This window comes from Podarcis gaigeae (assembly GCF_964106915.1).
Source record: "Podarcis gaigeae genome assembly, chromosome: 8".
NCBI lineage: Eukaryota > Metazoa > Chordata > Lepidosauria > Squamata > Lacertidae > Podarcis > Podarcis gaigeae.
This window is the reverse complement of record NC_139684.1, coordinates 55,073,810-55,094,116: the sequence shown is the minus strand read 5'-3', so window position 1 is coordinate 55,094,116 and position 20,307 is coordinate 55,073,810. Positions and strand designations below refer to the sequence as shown.

At 44.2% G+C, this 20,307-nt stretch overlaps 1 protein-coding gene across 11 annotated transcripts in view; it reads left to right on the top strand.

The window, feature by feature from the left end:
• ADGRG1 (adhesion G protein-coupled receptor G1) overlaps window positions 1-20,307 on the top strand; it is a 48,223-nt gene that overhangs the window by 21,628 nt on the left and 6,288 nt on the right. For all 11 annotated transcript variants that reach the window (XM_083751438.1, XM_083751430.1, XM_083751437.1 and 8 more), the window contains 11 exons: window positions 844-1,041; window positions 8,318-8,770; window positions 10,405-10,543; window positions 12,471-12,618; window positions 13,156-13,299; window positions 15,303-15,428; window positions 16,433-16,478; window positions 17,191-17,294; window positions 17,395-17,513; window positions 18,169-18,437; window positions 19,740-19,848. In XM_083751438.1, the coding sequence (XP_083607564.1) occupies window positions 1,002-1,041; window positions 8,318-8,770; window positions 10,405-10,543; window positions 12,471-12,618; window positions 13,156-13,299; window positions 15,303-15,428; window positions 16,433-16,478; window positions 17,191-17,294; window positions 17,395-17,513; window positions 18,169-18,437; window positions 19,740-19,848 (1,697 nt within the window). In that variant the 5' untranslated portion in view covers window positions 844-1,001. The remainder of the gene's footprint in view (window positions 1-843; window positions 1,042-8,317; window positions 8,771-10,404; window positions 10,544-12,470; window positions 12,619-13,155; window positions 13,300-15,302; window positions 15,429-16,432; window positions 16,479-17,190; window positions 17,295-17,394; window positions 17,514-18,168; window positions 18,438-19,739; window positions 19,849-20,307) is intronic.

Genomic DNA, 20,307 nt, shown 5'->3' with positions numbered 1-20,307 from the left:
CAGATTTCTATTTATTTGTAAAAGCTGCCTACAGCTTCCGTAAACTTACTGCTGGTGTCTGGTGGGGCTAATGGAAGGATGCCCTTTGACAGTGGGTGGGGAGTTGAAACGTGGGCTCCTGGTTCCAAGTTATTCCAAGACTGGGCATGGTTGACATGTTATGAAAGAAGCTGAAGTGTGTTTTTGGAAGGGAAAAACTCACCCCTTGGATGCATCCCTCAACCTGAGGTTCTCAGCATGAGAAAGACTGCCCTGATGGAGCAGAGTTGAGGAGCCTCCAGCCCTATGAACTGAAGGGAGCCCCTGGGAGCAGTATGGAACTGTGCCAGAATTTCTAACCTGGTGATTTCCAGATGTTTTGAACTACAGCTCCCAGTAACCCCCACGCAGCACAGCTGTGCTAGCTGAGGCTGACGGGAGTTGTAGTCCAAAACATCTGGAGGGAACTGGGTTGGGGAAGGCTAAACTATACTGACAGCGTAATTCTTTATATGCCTCCTCAGAAGCAAAGTTGTGTTGAAGTTCAGTGAGAGCTACCCCCAGGAAAGTTGGTGTACCTGAGGAAAAGCCCTGTGGAACTCAGTGGATCCCATTTCTGTGGTGACATGTTTAGGATTTCAGGGTCAATTGGTAAAATTAACCCTCTGCATGCATTAAACACACATCTATATTATAGTGCCACACACCCCTGCTTCCATGGAAAGGTTAAGCACCCAATGTCGGTGGGGATTGAAAGCACTTAACTGCAGATTGTGCCAAGGAAGCTACCAAGAGCATCATTTTAAAAGGGTGTAGGTAATTCCAGGACCCAGAACTCTTTACAGCGTTCCCTTCCCTTTGCAGAAACAGGACAATGGGTTTTTAACTACCACGATTGCTGGCACTTCCAGCTGGGCTGAGGAAGACAAGAGTGTTCATGGGGCCGCATGGAGAAGCTTGAGGGGAACCCTCTGTCGTTGTAAGACCTTGACTGTGAAATAATCTCTTCAGAATCGCTCAGAATGCTGTTCTTCTTGTTGCCTCTCCTCTTCCAGTCCCAAGGTAATGTATATGTCTTGTTACCACTATTCATGGAACAATCAGGCTGCACCCCCCTGTCTTCACAGTAAAATGGTTCCCTGCATTTACCACCTTGTGTACCTCCTGGGATTCTGAGGCTTCTTCCAATGCTGCTATTTTGGAGGTGGGGGGTTCAATCGCATCCCAGCAAATTCAGGTTGTGTCAGTTAAAAATAGATATGGGACTCTGGTGCAACAAACTTGCTCCCTCCACCAAATCGGGTGTGGTTTTTTGTGATCAGGAAATGCACTGGAAAGTGCTTAATGCAACATCATACAACCTCTGCTTTAATAAAAAATCAGAAGGAATGCTGAAAAAAATATCTGACATTTTCTAACCTCCCCACAAACTTGGTGCAAAGAAATCAGGATGAAGGCTCAATAAACAGGTCATCCAGAAGTATCCTAAATTGCTAATGCAGAAAGTCCTCTCCAGAGTGCTGCTGGTTGATGTAACTGTGTAGCTGAGGGCTCATCCAGACTTCTTTTTCCTGCTGTTTCTAGGCACAGTTCTGTGCTTTAAAGTGCCATGTCCAAGTGTCCCCCACCCCACCCCTGGCGCTTTCCCCATAAAAACCCACTCTTTACTGATGAATCTGAGCAAACAGCACTCCACAGAAAACCCGAATTGCCGTTTGTTCCAATTCAGCGTCAAAGAGTGGCTTTTGTGGAGCAAACAACAAAACACTTGGACTTGGGGCTTTAAATCATGGACCTATACCTAGAATGTGCTGGGGAGAAGCTAACTGTGGATGAGCCCTAAGAATCCCTTGTAGGGCTGGTCGATATCTGGCTTTCAGCATCGTCATATGTCACTGGCTAAACATCACAATATACCGATATATCATGATGTCTGGAATAGGGATGTAGACGCATTGACTGGCCTCACAGTCTTTCCCACATTGTAATTTTTGCATAGCATACACACACATCTTGGTTCACCATAAGCTGCCAGCTCAAAAATTATGAAACTGATATCATGATACGGACTTCAAACTGGTTTTGTTTTTTTTTTAATATAATTTTTATTAGGGGTTTTTACAGAATAAAGTACAAAGACAATAAACAACCTTACTTTTAACAGAGTTTCATAACTTCTTTGGACTTCCTCACATCTCCCGCTACCATTTTCATCATCATAGATTTTTTTTCCATGCAATTTATCATCTAATTTGCAAATTTTATAACCACTTATTTAAATATAATCCTCTGCAAGTTAATTTCTCTTAATCTCACTTTACATCCCATTCCGATCCGATTTTGTGGTGGCCAATTATTTATGATCAAACATCCTACTTAACTTCCACCAAATCACAATATTTTTGTAAATAAGTCTTAAATTTCCTCCAATCTTCTTCAACCCTCTCTTCTCCCAGGTCTCGAATTCTGCCAGTCATCTCAGCCAGTTGCATATAGTCCATCAGCTGCATCTGCCATTCTTCCAGAGTGGGTAGATCTTGAGTTTTCCACTTCTTGGCGATAAGTATCCTTGCTGCTGCTGTTGCGTACAAAAAGAATGTTCGATCCTTCTTTGGCACCATCTGGCCGACAATGCCCAGGAGGAAGGCCTCTGGTTTCTTAAGGAAGGTATACTTAAATACCTTTTTCAGCTCATTATATATCATTTCCCAGAAGACCTTCACCCTGGGACAAGTCCACCAGAGGTGAAAGAATGTTCCTTCATTTTCCTTACATTTCCAACATTTATTGTCTGGCACATGGCATATTTTGGCAAGTTTAACTGGGGTCATGTACCACCTATATATCATTTTCATTACATTTTCCTTCAGAGCATTACATGCCGTGAAGTTCATCCCCGTGGTCCACAACCTTTCCCAGTCCTCAAACATAATATTATGCCCAATATCCTGTGCCCACTTTATCATAGCCGACTTAACCATTTCATCTTGTGTATTCCATTTCAACAGCAAGTTATACATTCTTGAGAGTACTTTAGTCTTAGGTTCTAACAATTCTGTTTCCAACTTCGATTTCTCCACCTGGAATCCTAACTTTTTATCCTTTTTAAAAATTTCTTGAATCTGAGCGTAATGTAACCAGTCTCGCACTTTGTCTTTCATTTTTTCCAAACTCTGCAATTTCCAATTATTGCCCTCTTTCTCTATTATTTCCCAATATTTCGGCCATTTGGCCTCCATATTGGGTCTTTTTCGGGCCTTAGCCTCCAGAGGTGATAGCCATCTTGGAGTTCTATTTTCCAATAGGTCTTTGTATTTTGTCCAGACATTAAACACTGCTTTCCTGACAATATGGTTCTTAAAGGCCTTATTGATCTTAACTTTGTCATACCATAAGTATGCATGCCAACCAAATGCATTGTTAAAACCTTCTAAGTCTAACACATCGGTGTCCTCTAGAAGTAGCCAGTCTTTTAGCCAGCAGAAAGCTGCGGCTTCATAGTACAACCTTAGGTCTGGCAGGGCAAAGCCCCCTCTTTCTTTCGCATCAGTTAATATCTTAAACTTAATTCTGGGCTTTTTGCCCTGCCAGACAAATTTAGAAATATCTCTCTGCCACTTCCTGAAACACTCCGTCTTGTCCACAATTTGCAATGTTTGAAACAAAAACAACATCTTAGGCAATACATTCATCTTAATAGCAGCAATTCGGCCTAACAAAGAAAGCTTCAATTTTGACCAACTGTCCAAGTCTCTCTTAATTTCAGACCAACATTTTTCATAATTGTCCTTAAATAGACTCAGATTTTTTGCTGTTATGTTTACCCCTAGGTACTTTACTTTTTTAACCACAGTTAATTCTGTTTCTCTCTGAAACCGTTCTGACTCTGCATCTGTCAAGTTTTTTCCCAACACCTTAGTTTTCTGTTTATTTAGTTTGAAGCCCGCTACCCGACCAAAGTCCTGAATCAATTGTAACACTCTTTTTGTGCTAGATTCTGGCTCTTGCAATGTCAAAACAAGGTCATCTGCAAAAGCTTTAAGTTTATATTGTTTCGCTCCGATCTGAATCCCTTGCACCAACCGGTCCCCTCTAATCAAGTTCAAGAGCACCTCCAGGACAGAAATAAACAGCAAGGGGGAAATCGGGCAGCCCTGTCGTGTCCCTTTTTCAATCTTAAACTCTTCTGTAACCACATTGTTGACTATCAGTTTTGCCTTTTGTTCTGAATAAATGGCGTCAATCCCATTTTCAAAACCCCGCCCCACTCCCATTTCTTTTAAGTTCCCCTTCATAAATTTCCAAGAGATGTTATCGAAGGCCTTCTCCGCGTCTATAAAAATTAAAGCTGCTTTAGTGTTAATATTTGTTTGCAAAAGTTCCAAAATGTCAATAATGTTCCTTGTATTAGCAAACAAGTGTCTTCCTGGGAGAAAGCCTGCCTGGTCTTTATGAATTATCTCATTTAAAACTCTTTTGAATCTTCCTGCCAAAACGTCAGCAAATATTTTATAATCCACATTTAAAAGGGAGATGGGACGGTAGTTCTTAAGTTGTGTCTTTTCAGTTTCTGATTTTGGTATCAATGTGATGAAAGCTTCCTTCCACGATTCAGGCGCCTTCTTTCCCTCCATAATTTCATTGCTGACCTCCATCAGTGGTTGGATCAAAAAGTCACTTAATGTCTTATAATACTTGGAGGTCAAGCCATCTGGCCCTGGAGACTTGCCCAGCTTCATATTCTGAATGGCATGTTCTATCTCTAAACGTGTTATTTTACTATTCAGGAGTGATCTATTTTCTTGTGATAGTTTTTTAAGTCCATTTTTCTCCAAAAATTTTGCAATCTCTTCCTCATTTTGTGGCCCTTGAGTGTATAATTTCTTAAAATATTTCTGGAAACATTTTCTAATTTCCACCGGGTTCTGAATATATCTTCCTTCTATTTCCAAATTTGTTACTATGTTCAACTTTTGTCTCTTCTTCAACTGCCAAGCCAGCAGTTTCCCACATTTGTTAGCCGATTCAAATGTTTTTTGTTTCATCAATTTAATCTTCCATTCTATTTCCTGATTTATCAGTTTAGAATATTGTGCCTGATGAAGTTTAATTTCTCTCAAGATCGGCTGTGACTTCGGGTTTACTCTTAGTTTCTTCTCTAACTCTTTAATTTTCCCCAAAATCTTATCCTTTTTCTCATTTTGTAGTCTTTTCTTTATGGCGTTCTGTTGTATCAAGAACCCTCTCATCACAGCTTTGCTTGCGTCCCAGATTGTTCTTTTTTCCACAGCAGTGTTCAAATTTATCTCAAAGTAGTCCTTTATTGTTTTTTTGGCCTTCTTAATAATCTCCTGATCTCTAAACAAATTGTCATTCATCTTCCATCTAAAGGAGCCGGTTGGTAATAATGTCATGTCCATTTTCAACGCATTATGATCGGAGCAGGTCTTTGGGCAGATTTCCACTTTCTTCACCTTAGGAGCCAGACCTCTAGAAATCCATATTTGGTCAATTCTTGTCCAAGTCAGTTGGGCTTCAGAGAAAAATGTTCCTTCTTTCCCCAAGGGGTTCTTTGTCCTCCATATATCAATCCAGTCCATGTTGTCTGTCATTTCGAAAAATGTCTTTGGTAGTCTGCCATCTTTAGTAACCTTTTGGCTTTGTGACCTATCCATATTCGTTGAAACGATCCCATTCATATCTCCCATCATGATGATGTTATCATAGTCCAGATAATCCAGCATAATCTCATGCAACTTCTTGTAGAATTCTGATTTCCCTTCATTTGGAGCGTAGATTCCTAATATCAAAATTTTCTCTCCTTGGTGCTGTATTTCAATTGCCAAAATTCTTCCATGTTCATCTTTAAATAGAAATTTTGGTGAGAGGCTCTCCTTTGCATATATCACCACTCCTCTCTTCTTAACTGAATCCGAAGATATAAATTCTTGGCCTAACCTTTTATTTACCAATATTTTTCTGTGGAGCCTAGTCACATGTGTTTCTTGTAGACAAGTGATGTCTAGTTGCTCCTTCTTTAATATGTGAAAGATTTTCTTCCTTTTTTCCGGGCTGTTACAGCCATTTATGTTCCAGCTTAAAAGTTGCAGAGACATCCTGGATAAATCTGTTTAGTTTCCTTGGGATGGTGTTTTGTTCTGTGAGTCTTCAGGGTTCTGAGGTACAGGTACCTGTGGTGGTTCAGGCCCTGAGGGTAGTTCAAGTCCTTTATGAAGGTCCTCTCCGTAGGCAGTCAAAAACTTATCCCTATCTTCCAAAGTTCTAATTTTAATCTTCTTCCCTCTAAAGGTAAAGGATAATCCTTGGGGAAAGTCCCACCTAAAGATGATTGAGTTGTTTCTCAACAGTTTTACTAAGTCTAAATATTCAGATCTAAGATCCAACAGCTGTTTAGGAATGTCCTTAAAAATCTCAATTCTTTTGTCCGAAATGTTCAGAGATCTTCCGTAGTGCAGGCCCAAAATCTTGTCCCTTTCCTCCTTTGATCTCAACGTAATCAAACAGTCTCTGGGCTTTTCTCTCTTTGTAAGTCTTCCAAGTCTGAAGGCTGACACAATTTTAAAGTCTTCCTCCTCTAGACCCCAGAACTTGGAGAATTCTTTGGTCAAAAACTCAGCTAGATTACCTTCTTCCACTTCTGGTATCGATCTTATCCTTAAGTTAGTCTCCCTGTTCCGAAGTTCCAACATAGAGAGGTAGGTCTGGTGTTCCCCAACCTGCTTGCTGAGCGGCCTTACTTCTTTTTCCAACTCTCCCACTCTTTGGCTGGTCTCTTCGGCCAGTTTCTGATTTTCACCTGCAGCCTCCTTCAGTTGTCCGATTGCTTGTGCATTCTGTGCAACTTGCCCAGATAATTTGTTTAAAGTTTCTGTATTAAGGTCAATTTTCGCAGTTTGTTGGTCAACTTTCCTGTCCAAAGATTCCAATTTCTCAAGAATTCTCTCTAGTACAGAACCAGATCCTCCTGAAGCCATCTCTTCTAGTTGTAATTCCTCAGTTTCTCCCTCCCCTGCCTGTGACAGGGAGGTAGCTTTTTCCTCCGAGGGCAGAGTAGGCACAGATGATCTACGTGTTTGTGAGGCTGCAGTTAAGGTTGTCAGAGTTGTTTGTCTAGTTCTTAATCCCTTTCTTTTTGCGCCACTCATTCCAAAGTTATCTAGCAGTCAAGGTCAAGCTGAGTGGTTCCCATGAGAAAGCTACGGCCCAGATGGTAACAGTCAAACAGAGGGCCGGGAAATAGAAAGTAAAACAATGTTTTTGTTATAAATCCTCAATCCTCTAGGGGGAGCATAAAATGTCCTAAGAAGAAGAGTCCATTCCAATCATACGAAATCTGAACCAATACTTAGGGATCTTCACAAAAGTAGTTTTAGCAGAGTTGGTTTTAGGTTTACCACAATATTTCAAGTTGTGCTTACTGGAATTCCATAATGCAAGAACGTAACCATTCTGAACTCCCTCAGACTGTCTCAAAGTTTAAGTACAATGTATCCAAATTTGCAGTCTGACAGTTCTACTGCTCAGGCAGTTCTGACACCTGGGCTTCTTAAATAAAATTGTAATCCACAAAGAAGAGAATATATAAGTCCTGATCAAAGTCCAAAATTCAGTTGCTTACGGTCTTTAAAGGGATTGAAAGTAATTTCTGCGGGTGCTCAATCTGAGCTGTCAAAAGTTCTCTCTATGCCTCCACTCCTCCTGCTCTTTGCTTTAAAGGTCAATGGCTGCGGAAGACGGACTTCCTTTTCCTCGTCTCTCCGCTTTCAGCTTATTTTCAATATTTTTAGTCCCAAAATTTAATAAAGTCCTCAGTTACTCACGGGTTGTTGCATTTTAGGATCTTGTGTTGCAGGAAGAAAGGTCGGCGCTCACCGGCAACGGCAGCGCGGCTTCGCTCCGCTGAATGCGCATAGACCCACAGCGCCGCTGCCCCCTCTGCGATCCGGAGCCCCTTACGGGGTTCCCTCAACGTTTCGGGGGTTGCTCCTGGCGCCCGCCGGGTCCCGAGACCGCAGGCTTCCGCTGCCTGCGGTTTTCCAGAATGGGTCTCCGCTTCGCCGTAGCGGACGACCCTTTTCCAGCGGAGCTTCCCTCTCCCAGTTAGGAAAGGGCAGCCATTACCGTTCGCGCCGCCTCCGGAAGTCGACTTCAAACTGGTTTTGGATGATATATCGCTATATTGTCCAGCCCTAATCCCTTCCACATTCCTATATAACCTAGGACTTCTGTTTTAATAATATAGTCAGTGCAAGTACTTCTGCACTGTTTCTCTCATGTCCTGATACAATGCCTTGTGTTGGGGGTGTCTGTGATGCAGGTATTTGTGGGATCACCAGCGATGAAGGAGACTTCCAGTTTTGTGCAACCAGGAATCAAACAAAGAAAAGCAATATCAGCTATGAAATCCAGAGCGACGGCATCAGCATTGTAAACAGTGCAGAGAAACTGATCCTAAGGGCACCTTTCACTCCAGAAATTCAGTGTGGACATTTTATAGGATCCAAGGAGTGTCCTCTGCCACAACAATTGGGGCCTTATCGCATCTGTTTGCACTGGTTTCGGCATGGCAGTCTTCTGAAGATCACCTATGGGAAGTCCCAAACGAATTTCAGCCTGACTAGCCAGGCATATACCTTGTACTGTCCCATTACAACTGAAAATTCTTCTCAGTATGGCCCAAATGTGCTTTATAGGGTCTCCTATGCCTTTAATAGGGGTGTCCACAACACATCCCTTCCGGACATGTCTGCATATCATTTCTACTTCACAGGTAAGCTTGCTTCTTTTTAGAAGATGGAATTGTGGAACCCAAAGGTCCAGCAGGCCCAGGGCCATTCTTGCGTGGCAGCACCCCCTCCCCAGAAAACCAACTTTGCAGCCCAGAGCACAGTGGACCACAAGCTGGTGTGCAGCTGAAAATTTCTTGGTGTCTCCAGACTGCCAATATTTTCTGGGAGGGATTCCAAGTATTGGAACTTCGGGTTTGTGCAGTTAAAGTGGATTATCCCTAGTGTAACAAGCCACTTAAAGAAACAACGACAACATTTTTGTTGTTGTTTGGAAAGTAATTCATTGAAAAGTGAGGAATGAAGGGGTGATTAACTGGGAAACTTCTAAACAGCCTTACAAGCAAATTGGGATGAATTCAAGATGAATGCTCATTGTTGTATAACTGCATCATGAACAAATAATAATAATAATAATAATAATAATAATAATAATTTATTATTTGTACCCCACCCATCTGGCTGGGTTTCCCTAGCCACTCTGGGCAGCTTCCACAAAGACCAAAAATACACTAATATGTCACACATAAAAAACTTCCCTGAACAGGGCTTCCTTAAGATGTCTTCTGAAGGTCAGGTAGTTGTTTACTCTTTGACATCTGATGGGAGGGAGAATGCTCAGTGAAGACCAGATATAGTCTCACTGTCACATAAGCTTTGTATAATCAGATTGGGGTGAATGCTGAATAAACCAGCCATCTAGAGGAACCCACCAATAAGCAATCTGGGTTATATAGCCATATTTCATAGAGCCACCTGTTCACCAATTCCTCGCTTTGCCAAAGCCTTGGCTATAAGCTAACCCATCTATGTCTGGAGAGCAGGAGGGCATGGAGACCTGAAAGATCTTGTATGGGGAATCATAGGTGGAAGTACTCATTTCCCCTAATTCAAATTCCTCCCCCCCCCCACTCCCTCTATCATCTCATGGTCCAGCGGCTTCTCCTCTGGGTATACCAGGCCTGTGCGTGGAACGAACACTGAGGGCAGGTGGTGGGCTGTTGTATGCACCTAGAGGGGGGAGAGAGGAGGAAAGAGGTGGGGGTGCATGTGCAGGGACGTGCATCGAGCAGTCCTATGGCAGGAAGTGGAAGGGGAAGAAGGCAAACCAAATACGACAAAATGATGAGTTTGTTAACCAAGGAGAAGTGGCGGCGGAGGTTTGTCTTAAGACACAATGATCAAAGCTGTCTAATGAGCTACTATAACCAGGGCTATATGCACTGCAAAAAGAAAATCAGCATGCCCTTTCCCCAAAGAAAATAACCATTCCCAATTATCCAGAGAAATCCAGCTAAAGTATGGATAATTTATTCTGTGGACAGAGAGCTGTGCAGGACGTTGAGGCCCTGCCTCCCTTGACCACTGGAAACCTTCCTGGACCCCTTTGCCAGCTCCTGAGAGTTTGTGAGGCTCAGGTTATGTTTCTGGACATATGTTTACATATGAAAGCTGGGACCTTATTTTTAAAAAACTAAACCTGAGTTTATCTGGATGCAGAATCTGTGCCTTTTCTGCTGCTTTCACAGTGTGAGTAAGGAGTCCTGTAGCCTAGAATGTAGTCCCTAATGAGGCTGTTCCTTTTTTGCTTCCTTTTTTGTGTTTGATTATGGGAAAGGTGATCAAGGAAAGACGCCTGTTCGAGTATGCGATATGGAAGGAAAAGTTAGGAGCGTAGAAGAAAAGCTGAAGACTCTGGAAAAAGGTGGGAAGCTTGGCAAGAGTGGCAGGAACGGCCTTCGGCCAAACCCATTTGAGTAAGTATTCATGAGCCAGTCAACATTCTCTGCTGGTGAACTATTTATTTAATAAATCTGTATGCCATCCTTTGTCAAAAAGCTCCAGGGCAGTTTACAGTGTCACAGCATAATAAACAACGTAACATACATACACCACACAATAGCCATAAATTACAAAATAATATAAAACAACAATGTCAGATTATTCGCAATGTCAACCCAGCAATAAACTTCACAGCTCGGTCCCTGGGAAATGCAACGGTCTAGAAACCTGTTATCTACTCCTGTCAGGTGCAACTATAAAAAAATTCTGTGTGACTCTGTGAATCCCCGCTACGGCTTCTCTGTGGCAAAGTGGGGGTGGTGGGGGAACAATGTGTACAAGCCACAGGAAGTGTACGTGTGTGTCTGTGTCACTCTTCCCACACTTGAGGAGGCTTTGTATTGTCTGCAGTTTTAAGCAAGCAGACCCTGATTCACACAGAGCAAAATGCCATTCTCCTTAGTTTTTGCACATCTCCAAATGTTGTGATACCAATGCTCATATCTGAAAATTCACAAAATGTGTATTTTTAGGTTAAAATGCCTACACAAATACACATGTAGAAAAATGTAGTTCCAATACTTTCAAAAAATAATGTATTTTTTCAAAAAATAATAAATATTGGATTGATGCACAAATGGGGACTAACACACCAAACTCTGAACTAAGGCAACCAAAACTGACCTGGACAGGAAATAACCACCTGACACTCCTGTTGCTCACTGTGGCTCCCTCTCCATGCCCAACATAGAAGATGTACACCTGGGAATTCCAGGTGCAGGGAAAGGCTAAGAAATCTCCACCTGCTGCTCCTTTTCAGGAATGGTCCCTCTTCTCCTTATGCCCAGCTGCTTTGCAGGGAGAATTGGTGAAGACTGGATTCCAATTTGTGTGTTTGCCACCAAATGCAGAGATCCACTTTGAGTGAATCCCATTCCCCAGCTCAGCACACTTTCCCAGCAGGTCACTGTAGCTGTGTCCCACCCTCCCCAGGATCTTCATCAGATGACCCTCACCCACTGTTTACACTGGAAGCACAGCTTTACCTTGGAGCTTTTCATCTGATACGCATAGCAAGTGCAAGGCCCCAGACTGCGATTTGTGCAGTATGGAAAAGGGTTACTGCCCCCTACTCCCTGGCAGGGTCTGATCTGGCATGGGCTCCCTGCACCTGCAGGCTCAGTGAGCAACAGGTGTGATGTAGCAATATTACAACCAGACCTCAAAGTAGCACCTGCAAATATTGGAAATGTGCCAGCATTGCATAGGCAGTCTGCTCTCTACTGCTGCATCATCTTGTTCAATATTGCTTATGTTTATGTTCACCTTCACTAATCTGGCGCTGTCCAAATGTTTGGGACTACAGCCCTCATCATCCCTGACCAGCTTGGTGATGGCTGGGTTTCCTGTATGGGTTTTTCACCTATCTAAAGGAGCCAAAGACTGAACCTGGGGACCTTCTGCATACGCAGATCCTGACTATGTCCAGATACTCTGAATATTGTGGCTTGCCAACTATGAAACATATCAGTGACTCAATACAGTTCCATGCCGCCAATCGGGTACAGTCAATTCTGAAACAGTGTCGCATGCCATTATGCAAATGTCGAAACCACACCTTACCAGCTTTCATTCACTGACAGCAAATATTAGCTGAATATTAATCAAAATGCAAACATTCAGAAAAATAGCCGTGATTATTTGACATCAGCCTTTGACAAGGCTTCTCGGGAGCAAATTTGTTTTCAACTCTAAAAGCAAAAGTCCACAATACCAAACAGACTTGAAGGCTATAAATGACCAAGTTGTATCAACTATTTTCCTTGGTACATATAGTTACCCAGGAAGTAGATGTGTGGACCCTGGTATCTCCAGCCATACTCAGTTAACTTTTCCCGACAGATTGCTCCAGCGTTTGGAGTCAGAGTTGGGAGAAGCAGAATTCCAAGGGAAGAACAAGACTTTTGGGAAGGGAGCACTGCTACATGCAAGCGTCTGGAATTTCCAGTCCTTGAGTCATCAGAATATAACTTTTGGACCCAAGCTGGAGGTGAGTAAAGGGAGAATGGGCCATTTTAAATTACCTGCCGTACAAATTATTGCTCCATCCTTACCTCCCCGTTGCAAGAAGTTTCCTTCTCTGTAGGGGAGAAATTCAGTTCAGTTTGCAGTTAACACCAAACTTACCTTATTCACATTTTCTGATGCAGCATGAAAACCGAAATGCAGCCATCCTTCACAGCCCACACTATTCTGATTTTTGCCAAGTAATGTGTACAAAAGTGCATATACCAGGGCAAAGTGTTCATAAAAATGTCTATCTTAGTGAAAATAGCACATGCCAACATATTGCGGAAATTGCTTTGCAATAAGTTCACATTAAGCAAAAATGCATACAAACGTGTACATCGGGATAAATTAGCACTAAAATTCTGATTAGTTTTCATTATTATTATTTTTTAAATTTCAAATTGGAAGGTGGAGAACAGAACTTAAAGCTGGGAAAATGAGAAGCTGAGAGAAACCCAAATGGAACTGGACCACCCCCTTTTCCTCTTCTACAAAGCATTTTTTTTTCTTTTTGCAGGAGGACAAAGAGGCTCATGGCTTTGAAGTGATGCTGCCTAAAGCGGCCCTGGACAAAGTCGTCCTTGCAAAACCCAAACTCGGGCGCAGGCCTGTTACACCGAGGGCAGTGCTGCTGGTGGTTTCAAGCTCCACCCTCTTTCAGGTAAGGATGTGCAGAGAGGCTGCGGGTACGTTCTCCAAGGAAACTCACCTATCAGGCACAGAGATGTGAAGCTCCTTCAGGGATGAGTTTCTGCAGCAAGAGCACCAGATGCTTCAGCACCATTTGGCAAAACAATCCCTGCCCAACTTATTGAGGTCTTTCATGAAGTAGATGGTGGCATCTTTAAACTATAGGGTTTCTTTTTGGAGTGAGGGGAATCAGTCTGTGTGATGCCCTGAATGCCTTCCAATTCTTTGGTTTCTGCGACGGTAGACAGTATGGGAACAAGTCTGCCAAACCAGCCCATTTCTCTAGGCAACTGTAAGACAATGGCCGTAGCTGACTGCTTAAGCACCATAATTAGCATAACCAATGAAGTCACCTTGTGCCAAAGGGCAAATAAATGGGTGGGCCTTTCCCCTCAGCTGCCTGGTACTTAGAAACCAGGGTAGTTGTGCGAGAGCTGAGCAGCAAGAAAGCAGGCTGAGGAGATGGACACAGCCCCGTGCTTGATTTGTGCTTGAATCTAAGGCAGTAACGAAGGGAGAAGCAAGTTCTGTTAGGGTGTAAATACCCTTCCATCTTAGGCTCAGGTTGTATATATGTGTAAATAAACCATATATCCAGTGCCTTTTTTCAGAGGGTACTCAAGGGTACACAGTACTGGCACCTCTCTTTTTGTTGTTGTTAAAAATTGTGGCCATTACTGTAACAACTTCATGGTGAGTACCGGCACCTATTTTTCTAGAAAAAAAAGCACTTCATATATCCTAAAGGCACCACAAATCTCAACCAGAGATGGGGGTGGCGTGGAACACAATGAAATTTCATCCACTTTTTTTGTTCTGTTATATCTCATCTTGGTCCTCCAGATTACTATTGCAAATTATCTGCTGGTGCGACAAGGAAAGCGGTTGCTGCTTTGAGATTCTGCATGATGCCCGTGCTTATCTATGTGGGGCTTTTGTTCTGCTTGGTTGGTTGTAAGTCGCTCTGGGTTGTCTTGGACTTGATAAAATGACTAACAAATATAATAAATAATAACAAATAATAATAATATGTTGAGAAGGAAGGATATTCTGGAGTATTTTTAAATGGCTGTTTATGCACTTGTGGCCAGGGAGAGGCAGAGAGCGATTTTTTTCACCAGGTATTATAGTATTCACTATATAATTCCCCTGGGGGGAATATAGACATTCTCCAGTTTCTCTTTTTTGAACAGTAGGCTGAAAATCTGTTGCCTAATGCTTGATAGGGCTAAATATGTTGCATATAAGGTTTCTGTGACCTGAATTGCGCAACACAGTAAGCCAGTCTATGGCTTAGCAAGACCACACAAACCTGCAAGCTATCACAGACAAGTTCACGGCTACTTTGTTGCTTTCTAGTCTTTTTTTACTGTTGCACTGCACTGAACTAATAGCATGTTGTCCAATTTGGGATTCTCCTCACTAGCCAGGAACTGTAGCCAGAAACATGTCCTGCTTGCCTTGAAGTCTCTAGGCCCCATCCCTGGCTGATTTCCCTTGGGTCCAACTTGTACGCTCCTGGATAAAATATGGAGCACAGGAAGCTCCAGACTACAAGGGAACAGACTGGTCCTGCCAATAAAGCATCACTTAACTGAAAACTGAGCAAATTAGCTTCCTCCTTTAGGGCATCAACTGAAACGTCTTCCAAGCCAGGGATAAATTCCACACTTGCAGAAACATCAGCTGCATTCCGACAAGCTCAGGTCGTGGCATGAAGTTCTTGGGTTCTGCTGCAGTTGAGAGAAAGAGACTCAAATTCTGTATGTGATGGTGGTGACTGTGTACAGGCAGGATCAGGTCCGCATGGAGGGAAGGTTAGGCAGAAGCAGGTTTCATGAAGCAATACTGCCCCAAGAGGAGAGACATGCAGGTGGACTTTGGAATGCCTTGGTATGCACAGACTACACAAATGGGCTGTAAAAATGAGGTGACTTGGGTGGTCTCAAATGCTCTGATCTTTATTTCCTACAGGACGAAAGTTCTTCTGACCAGATCCTGGGTGGGAAAGTGATTGGCCTCTCCATCTGGAACACTTCAGTCCATGGCCTGCTCAGAGAGGAGCGGGTGGCACTCACTTTCTGGCACAACAGTCTTCCGGTAGGCCCTGAAAACCTTCTTTCCACTCAGAAGATCACGGCATCTGCTGGTGTCCCTTCTGATGTGGCTAAATTCTCCCTAAAGCTCGGCTGTTTTCCAGTATGAATTTACAGCTCAAGTTTTAGCATTGCATGTGGAACCTTCTGAAAATCTTGGCCTGGTCACTTTTTCAAAGAGAGAAACACCACCAAGTGACAACTTCCTGTGCTGAAATTATTCTATGGATGCTTGTTCTTGGAACCGAACCCCTATTTCCAATCTCCTCTCTACAGTCAGGATTCTGTGCCCACTAAGCATCCCGAGTCCTCACAGAGCTATTTTTACTCCTCACCCTAAATATTTCTTGCACTCTTGCAAAAACTGTGCTTCCTGCAATGTAGGGAGTTGGACTAGATTGGTCCCTTCCAACTCTTTGATTCTGTAAAAACCTTCTGCACTTCTGTAACCTGCCAATTCCTTCCTCCTGTGCAAATTTTGCCATGTGCTTCCATAAGGCTGCACACGGAACTGAGGTTGCTATCACTAGGAACATAGGGGGCCGCCTTATACGGAGTTAGATCATTGATCTATTTAGCGCAGTGTTTCCTACACTGACTGGCAGCAGCTGTCTATGTTTTCAGGCAGGAGTCTCTCCCAACCCCACCTGGAGATGATGATGATATATTATTTATACCCTGCCCATCTGGCTGGGTTTCCCCAGCCACTCTGGGCGGTTCCCAACAGAATATTAAAAACATGATAAAATATCAGACATTAAAAACTTCCCATGGGGGATTGAAACTAAGACTTTCTGCATTCAAAGCAGATGCTCTTACTGCCTGTTTCCCAAAGTATATTGCTCCTGTCTTTCTATCTCTGCTTCACTGGGTGGAAGTATATTTAAGAGAATGTGTAGTTGTGAGGAAGCTGTAGGGACATCTCACTGAACAGCCATGTTTCCCTGTTTTTGGCTTTTAAATTAAATCACCTGTGTTAAATTCACCCTCTGATATTTGTTCTTTCAGTCGAACGTGACTCCCCAGTGTGTTTTCTGGGACACTGGCTCTGAAGGTAAGTTCCTACAGTAGCTGGGGTGGGTGAGATGTTTGGAAGGAATTCCCCTGAGCCCTCCTCCCACGTTCCCTGTATTTGGTTGCTCCTTGAGAGCATGCGAAACCAGGTGTGCAAAACACACCCTCCCCCTGCAGTAGCCCACGTTAAGAACGGACCATTTGCACCAGAGTTCCCCAAATTTCTGAGAGCTGAAGCAGACTTTTCTCTGTGTTAAAAATTGGAGGGGCCCCTTTTCCACCTGAAATGATGTACCTTGGCAGCATGTATGAATTATCACTGTCTGGAGTTTCTGCATGAGTCACAGTTCTGGACGTACCTCTTGGTTGGAAACAGGTTGGGACAAAAGCAGTTCAAGTTTCAGAGGCCTGCCTGAATAAAAAAAGCTTTTTGGGAGACATCTAGGAGCAGGCAGGGATGATTCCTGAGAAGCCTCCACTGTCACGAGTTCCACAGGACAGCGGTCCTGCCCACAAAACCCTCAGTCCCTAGTAAAGGCCGACTGAATCTTACAGGTGCAGAGAACTTTCTGTCTGGATTAGTAGAACCCAACAGACCTCTCCCACACTGTATATGTTGTAGAACCATAGAACTGTAGAGTTGTAAATGACCCAAAGGGTCCTCTAGCTCAACCCCTTGCAGTGTATGGCCTTGCTCATTTCCTTTACATGGGGGCACCGCCTGCAGTGAGGCTTCTCCTTTTCACCCCTAGCTGGCCACCCAGGCAAATGGAATTCGTCTGGCTGTGAAGCAGAACGAGGAGCGGACCGAACCATCTGCCGCTGCGACCATCTCACCTTTTTTGCTGTGCTAATGGTGAGTACCGGTGGCTCCCATGCCAGGTAGACCTGTGCAAAGATTTTCCTACCCGCCCCACATTCTCTGCCCCTTTTAAGCCATCTCCTTCCACCTTCAGGTGTCCTCCCCAGAAATCGACCGCAGCCACCAGGTCTACCTGACCTTGATCACTTACATTGGGTGTATTGTTTCGGCCGTGGCATCGTTCTTCACCATCTTCTTCTTCCTCTGCACAAAGTAAGGCAGAACCCAAAAATTCCTTCAAATAGGGCAGAAGTCCTGGGGGATTGGGGAGACAGCCCAGGAGGAAGACTTGCTGGATCCTAGAAGGAGATCCAAAAGGGAATCATGGACTGGGGGGGGGGGCAAGAATAATCAACAGAGGATGGAGGAGAGATGCAGTGAAGGTGAAAAGTCAGAACAGGCTTCCACAACATGGTGCCCTCCAGATGTTTTGCACTGCAACTCCCAACAGCCCCATAGTTCAAGGAACCATGGCTTTGTGTTATGTGTGAGCCAGGCCATTGTCTCACTAGTGAGCTCGGTTGTGTTTTTTACTACATTGATCTCAAGCCACCAAAATAGAAGCATGGAAGAGGTGTATCCCAGGAAAAGGCGAGTAGGTCTTTCCTTGGGAATACCTAGCTTATGGCAGTCTTATTCTGGCCACCAGCTGCTGCATCTGTGGAGGGGAACACCATGGAAAAAAGCCTATGGACTGCTGGAGCCAGGTGTGCATGTGACAGACATGTGTGGCTTGTATTAAGAAAGAGTATCAAAACATTGATTGAAGCCATATCCTGGGAGACTTAGTGTATGGTTTGACTGAAACTTTGGGTGGGGATCCCACACACAATTGGGAAAGAAATATCACACTCTCTTTCCTCCCCAGGAGAAAGCAAGGGGACAACATTGTCTACGTTCACATGAACCTCCTCTGGGCCATCTTCCTCCTCGACATGAGCTTCCTTATCGCAGTGCCTCTGGCCCCTACCGGTGGTGACGTAGTCTGCAAATCTGGTGCCATGTTTCTGCATTTTGGGGTGCTGGCCTGCCTGACGTGGATGGGTATCGAGGGCTACAGCCTGTACCTCCTTGTGATCAGAGTCTTCAACTCCAACATCAAGCACATGCTCCTTAAGCTTTGCCTGGTGGGCTGGGGTGAGTGGCCAGGGGTTGCTGGGAGTGATGCAGGTCTCTTGTGGACATAGCCAAAGAAGTTTGTGACTAGGTCCATTAGGAAGCTGGGCTGCAAAAGAAGAAGACCGATATGCAGAAAGAAAGCATCTGATGCAGTGGAGTGGCTCAGAGTGTGGCCAGATTGCTGGGAAGCCCCCAGTTCAAATCTGGCCTCTATCACAAAAGGAGGCTACTTTATGCCAAGTCAAACAGCTGGTCCATTTGGCTCAGCATTGTCTATGCTGACTGGGTGTGGGTCTCCAGGGTATTCAGCTGAGTCCTACCCAGAGTAAACCCACTGAAATTAATGAGCTGAAGGGAATGCTGGCCATTAACTTCAGTGGGTCTATTCTGAGCAGGACTAATGTTAAATACCACTCAGGGTCTTCCCTATCTCTACCTGGGGATGCCTTTCTGTGTTGAACCTGGGACCTGATCCAGCCATTGGCCTAATCCAGCAGGACTCGTCTAAGGTCAATTGACAAGAAGTAGCTCTTCTTTTTTTTTACATAGGGGAATATTCAGAAGTGGTATCCTCTCCCTCTGCTTTGAACTGGAAACTTTTATCTATGGTAAAAAATAAATAAATTCAGGTATAGTGAAAAGTGGGCAGAGCCAGAAATGTGCATTTTGCCTTTCTGCAATCTGCTGGCTTCCACGCACAGACCTCCCTTTCCTCCATTCAGTCTAGCAGAGTTGAAGGACACATCTCAGCCAGGCCAAGCCACTCAGGAATGGTGTGGCCTGGGGAGAGTCCTGAGGGCCAGTTAAGAGAGGCTTAAAGGGCAACATTTGGCCCCCGAGAAGACTGAGGCTTCCCTTACCTCTTCTCAAGCTTGGGGAGCAGCTGCTGCCCCTTTTCCTTGCTCCACCCCAGGATACATTTCTGAGTTGTGGGACAAGGGAGGGCATTCTGTCTTTCCAACTCTGGTCCTGTCGACCACTCACAAAAAGAACATTTGGCCCCCTTTAGAACCCCTTGGGTCCAACAGGAGGGCAGAATCCAGCCTCATTTTGGATCCACTCATTTTCCTGTCTGCTGTTCAGAGTGATTTCATTCTGCTGCTTGTGGTTGTGTTCGTTCTTTTGCTTTTTTACTGGTTTGAAATTTTTATCTAGCATAGTTCACTTTTGCCTGCTTTGGAGATTTTTGTATGTGACTTGCAAAGACTTAGAAGTAAAATGCATGTGTGCATGGGGAGGCAGGGGGGTGGATGCAGGTGCCAAGGACCACCCAAGGAAGTGGGGTAGAAACATTAATGCATATTGTCCTCTGCCTTGCAGGTCTTCCCATATTCATTGTTCTGCTGATCTGTGTGATCAACCAGTCGCACTATGGACCTTTCACCATTAAAGTGTATGAATCCTCTGGGGAATATACTAATGCAACAATGTAAGTGGTTTTGGGAGTGTGTGCATGTCCTCTCACAGCTAAGTTGATTCAGGTAGCTCCATTCACAGTTTAGCCGTAAACTAGAAGTATAGAAGCCTTTTCCTAGTAGTGGGCTGGGCAGAGACAGGAGTGGGCTTCTCCTCTATTCCTATTTCTCCACATTTCCAACCCCTGCGTGCTCTGCTCCTGATGGTTCCTCTTCAAGCACAATGTGCATTCAGCCCATTTAAATTTAGTGCTGCTTGGGCCCGGGGTGGGATCCACCTATCAGATGTGGCCCATGGAGGGTTGGCCACCATTTGATCTGGCCCCAGGTGGTTTTCCTACTCCTGCCATCCATGTTCCTGCTCCACACAGGTTCCACACCAGCAAGGTACCAGCAAGCACCAGGCAGCTTTGTCCCTAAGGGGTGTCAGGTAGTTGGGCTGCCTGCAGCTCTCTTCCCAGTGGCAGCACTGG